At 44.0% G+C, this 14,810-nt stretch overlaps 1 protein-coding gene across 4 annotated transcripts in view; it reads left to right on the forward strand.

Moving 5' to 3' along the window:
• Nucleotides 1–7,160, forward strand: part of LOC135918808 (uncharacterized) — a 124,354-nt gene extending 117,194 nt beyond the window's left edge. For 3 of the 4 annotated variants that reach the window (XR_011511765.1, XM_070532935.1, XM_070532936.1), the window contains exons 4-6: nucleotides 577–608; nucleotides 1,375–1,478; nucleotides 6,846–7,160. Coding sequence is in view for 2 of the 4 variants with exons in the window: in XM_070532935.1 (XP_070389036.1) it covers nucleotides 577–608; nucleotides 1,375–1,447 (105 nt within the window). In the remaining 2 variants the exon portion in view is untranslated. Of the gene's footprint in view, nucleotides 1–576; nucleotides 609–800; nucleotides 939–1,374; nucleotides 1,479–6,845 lie in introns of those variants that run through there. The other variant, XR_010569790.2, reaches the window with a different exon arrangement.
• Nucleotides 7,161–14,810: the final 7,650 nt, after the last annotated feature.

Consider the following 14,810-nt stretch of genomic DNA (forward strand, 5'->3'; position numbering starts at 1 on the left):
CTTGAATTGGTGACCACCAATTTCATACGGAAAGTGATAGTGGCCTCATAGATGGGATGTCTGAATGTTTATCATCAGAATGTTGAACTTGTTTTCACCGTTGCGCATCCCCCTTTCAATGTCATCATCATCCTTCATCACACCTTTATGTCCCCGTTCCCTGTGCAGAGTAGCAGGCTAGAGCCCGTTGGCTCTGGCCGGCATCTCTGCTTTCTTTCGAATAAACTATCTCTCTCTCTCTTACCTGTTTATAATCGAGAACGAGCTATTTCAATTTACATTTCATCGGTTTCGTTTTATTTGCCTCTAGAACTCGCTAACCACGCTGTCATTCATCACAAACGGCGGGTACTGCCGATAGTCTGCTAAAGGTGTCTGAACATTCCTCGTTGGTTTCCTAGTTTTGCATATCGCTGTTTGCGGGAAACAGCAGGTCAGGGTTTCGGCTGCTTACGTCCTGGTGTGTTTTCAGTTAATGGGGTAAATGGCAGAGAAATCGCACAGACTGCCAACGATCTGAGTAGCTTTTCTTTTGTTCCTGACAATTTCACGCCGCATTTGTTCCCTCTTCCACAGAAAGAAGTAAAGGCGTCACGGCAACCACAATGGCAAGTTAATTAGCCTTCTCATTTAACAGTGCAGTAGTCGTTTTGCAGATTTACTTTCTTCAATTATTTTCGGATCTAAACAACGGTTTCTTGTATTTTGATTTCGCGCGAACGTGCAATGGTCGCCGCTATGACGGCTACGAAGGATAGCATCTGTTCTCTAAACCTGTTCCGGACACTATAAAAGCAAAGCGGAGAGCGAGTGATTTACCAGAGCATCAGCTGTGACACAGAGCGCGGCGACTACTCGGAACGTAGTGTGATTTCTCTCTGGGACAATGCGTCTCATTCTCGCTTTAGTCGTTCTCGTCGCTGCCACGGTTACAACAAGTGAGTTCGGATTTTGTTTCTGAATAATACGAAACTTCTGAAATCAACTTTTCAACATAGCTCTGAAAAATTGTCGATACGATTCGGCGCCTGAATAATCTCTGTATTTTTCTTTGTAGCAAGGCTGCTTCATATTTTATTTTGTATTTCGTGCGTTGTTGTTCACAATGCGTTTATCGAAGCAAGCAGTAGAATACTAACTGATATGAAACCTGAAATTCCTTTGGCAGGTTGTTTTGGCGCTGTGATGCGTCATATTTCGAGAATTGCTTTTCTGTACTTTCTGCGCCCGCTTATAGCCTCCAAACTTCAGGGATGAATTTGTGTGAGCAGGCAGCTAGCCTTCTTTTGTAAAAATATAGTTTCTTATGTCACGATATGGAATAGTTTGGTCATGTATAAACTACATCTTGGAACATTTTCTCTTTTATTACAGCTTCGGCACTTCCACCACCACTCCCGCCACCACTGCCACCACTAATCCCGCCGTTGTTCGGGGGCTTAAATGACCTCTTAAAGCCGATTCCGCACTGCTTTAAGGCAAGTACACTTGTTTAAGAATTTTAGAATCCCATTAGCGCGTCCATCAGCCAATTTTTATGTCCACTGAAAGACGAAGGCCTCTCCCAGTAGTCTTCAATGGCCCCTGTCTTGTGCTGTTTCGAACTTGCGACTGCAAATTTATTGATTACACCATCCAACCTAGTTTACTTCCATCCTCAGGCGCATCGCCCTCTACGTGGCAGCCATTGTGCGGCTGTACTGGCCTACCGTTTAAGTAATTAATTGATTACGGTGTATTACGCGCTAAAACCACTTTCTGATTATGAGACACGCAGTAGTGGAGGACTCCGGAAATTTCAACCACCTGAGGTTCTTTAAGGTGCACCTAAATCTAAGTTCGCGGGTGTTTTCGCATTTCGCCCCCATAGAAATGCGGCCGCCGTGGCCGGGATTCGATCCCGCAACCTTATTCTCAGCAGCCCAACACCATAGCCACTGAGCAACCCCGGCGGGTGTCTATCGTTTACCATTACATGGCGTGCCAAGCTTCATTTCTTTCTCCTGTAGAGGACTAGAATATTGCCTATGTACCGTTGCTCTCGGACTCACACCGCTCCCTCCCTGTCCCTTAACAGTACACCTAATGATTTTCGTTCCACTGGTCTGTCTGCTGTTATTAACTCATTCTTCAGCTTTTCGCTAACTTCCAAGTTTGTGAACTATGTGGTAGCACCGGTAGGCTGCAATGGTCGGAAACTTTTCAATGACAGCGGTAAGCTACCAGCCAGGATTTGGTTATACCGGCCATATTCATGCCTAACCATTTGCATTCTTGTGTAAATGTCCTTCTCGTGATCACAGTTGCAAACGAATTGCAACAAACTATTGTACAATCTACCACTGAACAAATGATGGGATTGATTTGAGACCGGCTATGATACACCTAAAGAGGCGAGAGTATCTATAACACACGTGGAATGGTCCACGTGCTGGGAACTTAGGGTAAAAAACTCTCACAAATATCTGTTTCATATACTCAGGGAACTGGTCCGGTAAGTCATAATTATTTGAAGATTTAAGGCGAAAGCCTATTTAAGAATTCTTATATAATAAACGCTTTTCTTTGGCAACTTTTCGTAAACAAGAAAAGCGCATTTCATACGAAGCTAGCAATTTTCTTTTACAATGTTGTCAGTTTATCCGCAAACGTAAAAATAAATATTAACATAATGTGCTTTCATAAGAACGTAGAGAGCAAACATTTCTTATCGCAATTTCTAAACACTCTGAAGGCACCCATACACTACGCGTACTTATACTTCTTAACTATTCCCATAACGTAGGCTCTAACACCAGCTGCATGACAGGCCAGCTGATGCAGGGGACTTACGTGTTCACTAGAGTAGTCGCCTTATCGTTATTCATGGTCATTCAAAAATGAAGAAATCTTGCCATTGGTGCTGAAATCCCCACATTTGTTCTTTCTGCATATTTGTTCAGCTGCATGATGAATTTTCTTATGCGAACATGGACCATAAGAAAATGGACATCATGGGCACTCGTCATTTCAGTGCTGAAATATTTCGACTGCGTGGATTATGATTTATTTGTGCTTGCTGTTCAGAGTTAAAATTTGGAGGACACATTGCTTTGCGTTTAGGAGTGGAACGTGATAGCACTGAAAGATCCCCGCGTGCTTCTCACGCATCCCGGCAAATGTAGTTTATGTAACAGTAATGTTCCCCTAGCAACTTTGGCGGCAAATGCTCTGCACGAAGTCGAGCTTTGTGGTTCTTATTGTTTTTGGGGGGGGGGAGGGGGGATTGGTGTGAAAAGAGCCGAAGAGGCCTCGCCGCTCCTACTAAGACAGACCTCAAATGGCAGCTGGGAAACGTTATCGAATTACAAGGGTTTTGTGTGAGTTTCTGCCTAACACAATTATGTTTTCTCGTATTTTCAAATTACACTCCAATGGTATCTTGTCTGTAGGTTGTGTGTAAATAGTCCTTTGCGACTTTTCTACGTGTATTAAATTGGAAATTTAATTAGTTGTGTATTTTCTGCAGGGCCTGCATAGTTGGGTATGCGTGGTTCGAAGTTATTTTTGCCGAAGCGATGTACGACTATCTACACCGGACGCGGGACGCTGACGGCGGATATTGTGTGACACGGGGCTCTTAACACTATTGCGTTAAAAGGGAAATACAGGCGCTCGAGCTGGCCTATTTGTCGACTGTATCAAGAACGACCTGATCATCACTGTGTGCCAACTCCATGTATACTCAAGAACGAAGGCCTCTTTCAAAGATTACCTACTTATATTGCATCGGAATAATTGACTCCGTAGTTTCGTCTCAAAGTTTCTTATTTCCAGCACACCGCTTAACGCTTGGCCATCCCCCACTACATTTTCCTTCCCTTGGCCCTCATTCCATTATCTCAACAGACCCCTGGTTATCGGCGCTACCAAACTAAGCAGCCTAATTACATTTTTTTGCTTTCAATGTGAATATCATATAGAATCACGTATTCTTTAAATAACTCGTGCCATCTGCGTTTTTTACCGGGGCCGTACACTTCACATCTCGCACAAAGTTTCATATATGTCTTGGGTGATGGCTCGCACGTTAGCGCATGCGGACTCGATAAGACCTCGAACAGCCACTTTGGGCAATATTTCACTATACCTGTGGCAAGTCTGAACAGAGCTTTACTTTCCTTTATCATATATGCAACAATTTTAACACAGTCACTGACTTCAGTGCGCAGCCCACTTTCATAGCCTTTTTTTTTTGCTGTGCCATTCAAATAAGTGTATGAAGCGAAAAACAGCATGCAATGATGACAGTTCAGCACGAAGTATAATTGACAAATTAAACAAATCACACAAGAAAAGTAATTTCATATTATTTTTATTTCCTGCACTGGCTGGAAAATGCCTGACTTGCGAGAGTTCTAAGATGCTGAGTGGAATCAATCGTACGTCACAAGGGTACCTGAAGGACAGGAACCCGATCCTTTAGCCCATAGCGTCACAAATGCTGTAGGCGTGCACTTCATTTCAATGAACGCCTTTCACGCCAACGCGTTAGGGAACTGCGCCGTGAATGCCCTGGGCATTCATGGACCCCTAGCGCTCGTCCTGTCTGCTCCTATCTGTGTCCGTGTCACTTCGCGCTACAATCCAAGATCATGTTACCGTAACAACTCGATCAACTTTCTATCCCCTTGCCAACTTGGGTTACAGAGCGTGTGCCACTGAGTGTGTGCAGCAAGCGAGGGGACAGTTCTCAGCGTTCACAGCAACAGGCGCGCCACGCTTATCCCCTCGAAGGCTAGTCAGGCAAATGACGGCCTAGTCAGGCAAATGTTTTGCCTTTAGCCGTGTCCCCTAAGACAATCTGTTCATTGTCTTAAATAAATCAATAAAGAAATAAAGAAAAGGCTACGCGCAGGCTTCGCGGCAGTGCCAATAGATGGCGCAGTGTGTCCAGAAAGAAGCGCGAGAGAGCAGCCCTGGTTGGCGCATGACGGTTTCTCAGCGTTCGCACGCACCTGCGCGTCATGCATTTCGCGAAAGAGCTATTCCGCTGATGTACATCTGTCATCACAAGTCGGGTAAACAGTCGCAATAACTTATGTCGGTGTATTGATTCAATACTAAGTGGCTTACCGACAACGGCCATCGTTAGATGGGCTCCATGGAGTTTTCGGATTATTGTTTGTATCGCTATGAACACAACATTTCGTTTGTCAAACAATATAGTGTAGAATGGGGGAAAGAGAGAAGGGAAGAAGGAAAGGCAGGGAGGTTAACCAGACTGAGTCCAGTTTGCTACACTACACGTGGGGAGGGGAATGGGGAGTGAAAGAGAGAGAGACAGAGTACTTAGGTGTAGGATGTCTATAGTCGGGCACTCAAGTCTGCTGCCTTCAGGAAGTAAAAAAGCGCTCTAACTGCTTTCTGGGCTAATGAACTGTGAGGCCAAGCTCCCAAGATTGTCGCTTCCGTAAATGGCCTGTCATCCAGTCTATTCAAGGCACACTGGAGAGTCTCACGTTGATTATCGAAGCGAGAACAGCGGCACAGAAGATGACTGATGATCTCTTCACACTTGCACGTAGCGCGCATTGGTGAATCCGCCATTCCAATACGATAGCAGTAGGAGTTTGTGAATACTACTCCTACCCACTGCTGACACAGCAGTGTTCCGCCACGCCGTGGAAGATTCGCTGGTAATTTAAGTTTCATTGATGGGTCGAGGCTGTATAAACGGCACTTAGAGTTCTGTGGTGTTTGCCAGTAAATTAACGTGACGGTACGTGCGAGACTGCGAAGCTCTCTCGCAGCGTCGACTCTCGATAAAGGTATAAGGAGTGTCGGTGAGCCAGCCTGGGAGCGTCGGGCAGCGTCATCGGCGAGGTGATTACCAACAACAATGTCCCGGCAGCCACTGAAATCTGATATCATGTCCTCGTTGAGAAACCCAGTGGCAGGTATCGTTGATTTGTGACACTAGCTGTTCATAATTGCCACGTCGTAAACTTCGCAAGCTCTTGAGGGCTGCTTTCAAATCACAAAATATTGCCCATTTGTTGGGCGGTTGTTTTTTTCAATGCATTCGATAGCAGCGCGAAGAGCAGCCAGTTCGGAACCTGTAGATGGCGTTACGTGTGAAGTCTTAAACTTGATGACCGATTGAGATGGTAAAACAATGGCGCCCATAGAATTTTCCGAGACGGAACCATCCGTGTAAACATGCATTCAATTAGCGTATGAACAATGCAAAAGTTCCAATGTGATCTGCTTGAGAGCCGCGGTGGTCAGGCTAGCTTTCTTCACTATTCCTGGAACAGCAAGATACACAGGAGGCTTTTTCAAGCACCACATATGGGATCGCGTTCTTGTTGCGGGTGAGTGCCTCAAAGACAAAGAGTGCCGGTTAGCCGCAATTGACCTGGAGAACGCTGCCTTGGGTCTTTTCTCAGGAAAGCGAGCGAGATGGTGGTCAGGGACTCTGGATATACGGCGAATATGCGCCCGGAGTGCGTCGATAGCTATATAGGTCATTATTAGGTGGTCTCTCGCGGTGGCAATTGTTGCCACGGTTGAAGCATTTCGAGGTAGCCCCAAACATGTTCGAAGGGCTTGGTCTTGAGTGCTCTGTAGGACAGACACTAACAAACTAGAGTAGAATGAATCTGCTCAACACGAATCTAGTGCCAAGGTGATGTGAAAAAAAATTTTTTTTTGCAAATTATGGGTACCTAAACATATCAGACATCGAGACACGCAACTTTGAGCCAAACCAAGCTCCAACCACAAACATGATGGCCTATTCCATGCTGCGCCAAAGCGCACACTCATCGTGTATTTGTTTCTTTTTTTACTCTAAATTTCAGATTTTCTTTCTACCGAATCGGTTTTGCTGGTCATGGGAAAACAATCTGTCGGAGCTGTGCGGCAGTAACAACGCTTCTGATACTGGTTCTTCACCGAGTGATGACAATTCCGCTGCATCCGCATCTCCGACTGAAAACGTCAAAACGACTCAGGATGGAGGCACCACGGCTTTAGGATCCGGTGGCCAGAATCGACTCTCAAGATTGTAGTAAAGGTCGCCTACACGCGGAGTAAAATATGCGGGGTTTAGCCACTGCATTCTCTGCGTCTCCTATTCAAATTAGTCGCGCTACAAATAAAGAAAGTGCCGCAACTCTATAGACTCTACGCTCATTGCCGTTCTCTATTAAATGATATAAACAAAGTGACTGGAAACGGTGGATTAAAGGAATGGTGCTGCTTAATAATTAGGTGTTCTCTAATTAGCGTCATTTGCCAGCTCCGTGCACTCTCTCCTTGGAATTCAAGGCACCTTTCTTTCTACCCTTTCTGAGCATCTTGCAAGTATAACAACGAAAATACTACTCCTTTTATTACATCTGTGGTGAATAATATTTAAGATGCACATAGTAAAAGCGCAACAGAGTACAAACAGCGAAACCGACGGTGTGGCCGTTCTAATGCGCCCTTTATATATTTAGCTATAGCAAGCACCCACATGTGAAAGCTAGCACTGTTTGGAAAAAAAGTAGGAAGCATTAGTATAGAATTTCTAGTTTGACAAAATTAAACACCCGCATTTTCTCCTGTTTCCAACACCTGATTGTCACATTATAGGCGCACGACCCAAAGGTGTGGTTCCTCTGAAGACATTGCCAGATGCAAAAGTCTGAACGTAGTGCTATTAGTTCTAGAGTCACAGGAGTTGAAGTGCCTCCCGTATAAACACTACCATCCCAAAAGAAGACTGTGCTGGGCAAGGGAGAGAATTTCTGCTGGCATTTGCAGTTTCCTTAAAGTAAGACACCTAATCCAGCTGAAGTATAGAGAACAAGTCATCGTCAGTACTCCTACGTCAAGATGCTCCTGCCTTGAAAGAAACGTGAACTCCCAGCGCTGAAATGGACAAATGCCTTCGTTATAAGTTTTTATAAGCACTCTCAAATTATTGAGGTATTTGTGACAGTGAAGCGCACAGAGCCGGGCATCATCAATACAGCTTTCCTCGTGAAACGTGTTGTATAAGGAAACGGCAAAACTTAATTTTACGAAGGAATTTCGCTGCAGGCGCTGATTTTTCCAGAAATACTAGTTGCTTATTTCGCAATCGGGCGCCAGCTGACGCAGACGACGAAGCCAGCACCAACATGTGATGTGGTGGAGGTGTTAGCATTTGCAGCCGCGGAGGGTACCAGCAGATCCCACTAGCAGCTGCGGCGCTGTGGTCTCTACTTAGCTCAACCTATCGGCTTATCTATCACCCCTGTGTATTCAGTGTGCAATGAAGTCTTTATGATGAAATTTACACGATGCAAGCCGCCCACAAAACTGAATACCGCACTTCGAATCGGCCAGCTACTCTTGTTTCATTCAAGAACAGGTATCTAAGAAACTGCGCTAGTGCAATTTTTTCGCTGAAATAAAATACTGTTACACTCTATGCCTTGCGCTTCCCACCTCAATGCACCTCCCCTCTCTTTGTAGCCCCCCTACATGTAGCTACAGCTGGCGTGCACTCGAAAGCTTGTAGATATTCTCAAGTATGTGTTGAAGGCTTCGGTCAGCAGTCTCTTTGCGTTTACTACAGCCGCGATTGGAAAGTTTACTTCTGAAATAAAAGCAGCATTTCAGTGGTCGCGAATGTACCGACTAGACACTTTACATATACAGGAAACATTTGGATCGAAAATTTAAACAACGAAAATCTCGACCAATTTTCATGTGAGGTCTCAGATCACCCATCAAATGACATTCCTGCACTGCGAATTTTCTAAAATTACTACCACACTTACGCTCCCAGGATACCGATAACATATTTAACAACCTTCACATGACGACACCAAGAAGAAGATTCCTATCGTCTGCCGAGATTGTGATGACGTTCCCGCTTGGGTTACTATAATGAATGCTTTCTTTTACAAGCATTTTTATGAAGCTCTCCTACTTCATAACAACAGATATTTTATTTACTTTTATAAGAGCCGCGGGATATTTTCACTCCGGAATACACTTTATTTCGCTTCGTCGCAGGCTGAAAATAGCTGTGATTTGCTGTTTTTCACGCCTTGTTGCATTAGATGAACCTTCCACTCCCCACGTAGTTTTTGGGAGCAGTAATTGTGAAATCTTCGGCTGTCCTGCCTTCTTTCTTTTGCTGTTTTGCCGGCTTTGATTGTTACGCCCTGTCTGGGGTTTCTGCCTCAATTCTGCACCGAGGTTGTCAAAACCTTCTTTGTCAAGCTGCCAAGCAGTCTACTCGGTGTTGCCACAAAACAAAATGTTATAGAGTGAATTGCTCCAATACTAAGAATTTGCGCTGTTTTTCTTTTGTAATTTCGGTAAACGAAGTCTCTCATTTTTAAACGAAGCCACATAAAAGTGCACAAAGCATACAAAGTTATTGATTTCAAGCGTTTATTATAACATCAAAATGCCACTCCCAAGAGAACGCGGCCAATTGGCATTCAGAATTCCGTTATGGTCCGCCTACGCTCTAGGAAAAGTTCACACCCTTTGGAGTGTATATTTGCCACACAACAAATATCGTCCTCTGTCTTGCCCGCATTTCCTTTCTTGAAAACGCTGCGCTCGTTACTTTCCTCTCGGGAATGCTATCTCATGCTGATAATGCGCATGCCGTTCGTTACTGTTAAGTACCGGGCTCGCCGCGTTAAAGAAAGGAAATGCGGACAAGACAGATGGCGATTATTGTTGTGTGGCAAATACACACCCCAAAGGGTTCAACTGTTTTTAGAGCGTATTCCTCGATAAGAAAGTTGTTTGCACTTGATTAAGTTAAAAAATGTGGGCTTGTTAGAAACCCTTAATCGCGGCCATTTATATTCCACACATTGTAGTCCATCATTTATGAGTAAAATCTCCAAATTATGTGCTCAATACGTCGACGGCGAAGCAACCTTTCCTTCCATGACTGCTAAAGCATATCACCAGCATTTTGTCATGGTGTCGTCAGTTGATATAAAATATTTCGGTAAAGGAAGCTGCTTAGTTCAGTAAATTGATCACAATAGGTGTATCGGGGCAATAGGCATTTAAAGAGACGCTTCAGATTCAGGGACACGTGTGTCACGCACGCTAAGGGAATAAGACAATGCCCTTTTTTGCGAGTCACCTCTACTCCTCCTAAAGGGTATGCATGTTTCTAGCTTTTCCGTAGGCTGATTCCAATGATAATGCAGCACAGAAATGTGGGCCGATCTCGAAATTTGTAGATTCTAAACTCTGTGCCGTTTCCGCCGCTTTGTGCTGTTTCAAATTGTGGGTCGATACTGAAGGTAGAGTATTAATAAAAATGATTACGCCACCCGATGCCCCTGTTACTCCCTTCACGCGAAGGGTGACGGGATGGAGTGCTGTGCGCAATGGCTGAGCCCGGACCTGCCCCGCCTGTCCTCGAGTCTCTCAAGAAGACTTCGTATTCGATCGCCTTCAACCAGATGAGTCCGCTTCTAATTTTTTTAGTGAACGCCTCCTCGTTAGCCAAAATCCCAGGCTAGGAATCAATCCTCATTGACAATGCGTTCTATATAATTGCTTGTACGAGTAAGGGCAGTTGAGCATATGGGTGCAGTGACGCCAACAATATCACGCCAAAGATGGAGAGGAATTAAAGGAACGAAATGCTATTCTCGCCGGCTACCGTCCTGGCATTACTTTCCTTTGTCTCCAATTTATGCATTGCTCTACTCGCGGGAGCATGAAATAATCAGGCTTCCTTACATACGCTGAAAAAAAAATTGCTCTCAACTGCGAGTTGTTCACTGAAGCATATAGGTATAATTTCTACGTACTTAGGAAAGACTCAGTCTCGACAGGCCCGAGTCAGTGACTCGGGTAAGCGGCTTTGCCTTGGTAAGCGTAATGACCTACGCATTATGACTTGCAGTGTGATATTGCCAGAACGTCCCAAGAAGGTCAGAAATAAATACCACGCATGCTTTTTACGTATCGATGCAACCACAAATTGTACGTCCGCTCATAACGCAGCTGTTGGCCAGAGTAGGTTATACTAACAGATTTAACATGGTATATTAATTACGAATTGTTGTACTTTGCGCCCGCATATTGTGACAAGCACTCTGAGCCAAATTTTTCAGCCAATATCTAATCGCTGCGCTACAACAGCTTGTGCGTTAGTGACACTGCACTGCCATGAACAATGATCACGTGAAGGTCTTTGTGTATGTGTTCATTTGAGTAGAAAGAATGCTGTATGTTGCCTGCACGTGAGTGCAATACGGGCCTGGTCATCCTTCTCTCGGTTCCTACGTTATTTGTAATGGAATATATTTATTTACCAAAACGAATATCTTCAAAGGGGGTTCCGAATAATGGTAAGAGACGACGTCCCTGTCTAGTTTCTTGTTCATGTCTTATTTTGCGCCTAAAACCTTTTATAGACGTCGTGACGCACCTTTACATTGGGCGTGCATAAGTACGCACGATTGCATAATCTCGCGTGCACAGTTGAAAGATTATTAGGTACCTTAGCTCTCTTGGCAACCAACCATGCACGCCTCCCTCATGCGGCCATAATAATGACCGCATGAGAGAGGCGTATTTTGCTGGACTTCATTGTGTTTTGTATTGTAATTTGTTGCAATAACATCGAATAAAAATCACCCGACGCAATGGCTTAGCGAGCCAGGTGCTTTGCGGCTGAGTAGGATGCCACGCGTATTACACCCAGCCACGGCGGCTACACGAGGTTGGAGGCGATAAGCACTCTAAGCCAAATATGCTCGTGCAATCTGGGTGCAAGTTATTATTACCGAGGTGGTCAAATAATGCCTCAGCCCTTCGCAATAGGGTCACACAATTAAATGATTCAGTGGCTGAGCTAACTGGCATGGATGCATTTGTATAAACTGCACGGCAGCACCGGACACAGCGTGAGACAGGGATCGACCGAGTCGAGCGAGGTGTGCGAGTAAACACCATGCGATGCGGGAGTGGTGTTTCAGTTTTCCGTAACATGTGGCAAATTGTACACAGGGCAAAGTTAGATATGTATTAACATGGTATTAAACCACAACCTACACCTTCCAGGTTAGGTTGTGATTACACTCACCAGCGCACGGTGGAGACGTTGGGTTGGAGGCACATTTCGCCAATGCAACAGTTCTATCAAGAGAAAGAAAGTTGTTATGGCGTAGGAACAACGACGCATTCTATTTGGGGAGGAAGGGACACGAGTCTTTGCCGCACTTCAGTTTATCTTTCCGATAGGAAGTACGCACGTTCATGCTTCATATGTTGTCAAATAATGGGAACTACGCAGTTGTTTGCGTACACTAGCGTATTTGAAGCCGTTATAGTACCTGCACATTCAGGCTGCACACTATATCTCTCTTATTTCTTTTTCTCCGTATATGCTCATTAGAAAATCTGTGCTCATTTATTCTTTCTGGCTTTGTACCCCGTCTTGCGGCGCATTTTTGTACTAATTGTGTCATTTGGGATATTAGAACCGCTAACACATGTCCAGGGGAGATGTTTGCCTTCGCTACACATACGGAATGAAAGATGAAATTCACTGAGGGTAGGACTTATATTACCAAAGATGGGACTCATCCCCATGAAGAATTTGAAATTCTAAGTGGCAGCTTCATTTCAACTGCGCGCTCCCCATGCGACATCTGCTGTCACGCGCATCACCGGAACACCTGGTTGTTTTCCACTCTGGATTGTCAGAATAATTGGACTGAAATAATAGACTGTGACGCGCAGATTTTCGTCCTGAAATCGACACTTCCTCTAGAGATCGCAAAAAATACTTTGAAAGTCATGCTCTTAAAACGCTTCGCTGGACCAAATAAAAGTTTATGCACTCACTCACTCACTCATGCTCTTAAAATAAATTATATTTAAGGAATGAACACAAATAGCAATAATGATTAATTTGAATAGGCTGCGCAAGTGCATGGAACCCCAAAATATGTGTCCCTTCCATTAAGGGTGGTCATAGCAATTAATCTGTCAAAATACCGTCGCGTCTAAAACGGACATGCACCTCCTAGATTGTTTCCATGGGCAGTTAGGCACTGGATGTACCTATGCGTGGGACGTACGTAGGACTCGAAGTCAGAACCCTGACCTATCAGAAATGCCAAGCCTGCGAACCTGGCCGGAATAATAGCAGACAGCTGTGGAAAAAGCGCAACCGAGTGGCTCCGTTTTTGAAAGCTAATTATCGCATCCTTCTGGCCATGTCACTTTTCAAGGCATGTCGCTATTGCATTTGCGACTAAACCTCAAGTAATGAAGACCGCCAATAACATTATGTTATCTCAGAGAACGGCGGTCGACAATTCACGGAACAAATTTCATTTATGTGATTTCTATTCAATGTTCTCTTGCTCATATGGGATGGTTTGGTAGCTAACTTGGACAAAACACGAGTAATGGCCGCTGAGACAGGAAGCCTATGTGCATCGCTCATGAGGGACTGCAGTGCGCAATATATATATATATATATATATATATATATATATATATATATATATATATATATATATATATATATAGAAGAAAGGGGGTTAGCCTTGGGGCCGATTTTTATGTCATATGGTGAGAAGCCAACACACACTGACACCGAGGGCAACATAAGGGAATTTACATGTGCTTAATAAATGACATAAGAAACAATACATTAATGGAATTGAAAGTGGATGGAAAACCAACTTGCCGCAGGTGGGGAACGATCACAGAATCCTCGCATGTCGCGTGCGATGCTTTACCAATTGAGCTACCGCGGCGCCGTATCCCCTTCTACTTTCTTAGGTATTTGTGTTTCCTAGTAGAACCCTGGGAGTGTTAACCAGCGCCACCACTCACATACCTTGGCGGCGGATGTGTAACATCCTTTCTGCCGCAGGCGTCATGAGAACGTGATTTTTTGGCTGAAGGCAACTAGTCAATAAACCCACACATGGTACCTGAAGGCATCAGTGTTGCCGGATTGGAGACTACATTTTGATTGACTTTCATTTCCCTTAATTTATGGTTTCTATTTCATTTATTGAGCACAAGTAATTTCCTACATGTTGTCCTTGGTGTCAGCCTTTGTTGGCTTCAGTTTCAGTTTATTATTCGTTCATAACAATTGGTTACAAGAAATGGTATGCAAACAAGGGTCCCGAAGTCAGAGACTGCACCGGGACCCTTGGACTACAATATATACAAAAAATGAAGTGTATTACAGAACAGAGAAACATAATATGAAATAAGCAAAATGTAACCAAGAAATTGAGTAATGACACACATGAAAGGCAGAAGGAAGAGGAAAGGTGCACAATCAATGAGTTTCACACAGCTTCTAATCAGCAAAATGACATTATAATAAATTATTCAGACAGCAAATAATTCTTGAGTACGCATTTGAAAGAGTACAAGGTAGTCGACGACTTAATGGAATGTGGAAGATTGATCCAAAGTTTAAGCGCACCAAAACAGGAAGCCATCTTTCCGTAATTATTATGACATAAAGGCCACAGAAAATTTGCTGGTTCTGCAAACCTTGTGGTTTTAGGATTGATATGGAGATTAGAACTAACCAAGTTGTAAGAAACTTGTTCAGTTAGTAACTTCTAAAATAATATCGCTAAATGATAGTTAAACAAATCAGTAACTTGAAGAATGCGGATTGTACGTAGTTGTGAAGAGGCGTTAGAGAAAAAAATGGCTTCGCGTAATAATGCGGATAGCCTGATTTTTAATGTGCTGGATAAAGGAAAGATGAAAATGTTAAGTCTGTTTTTGAATGTGCTAAATTGAGTAAAAAT

Source organism: Dermacentor albipictus, chromosome 2 (assembly GCF_038994185.2).
Source record: "Dermacentor albipictus isolate Rhodes 1998 colony chromosome 2, USDA_Dalb.pri_finalv2, whole genome shotgun sequence".
In the NCBI taxonomy this organism is placed as follows: Eukaryota; Metazoa; Arthropoda; class Arachnida; order Ixodida; family Ixodidae; genus Dermacentor; species Dermacentor albipictus.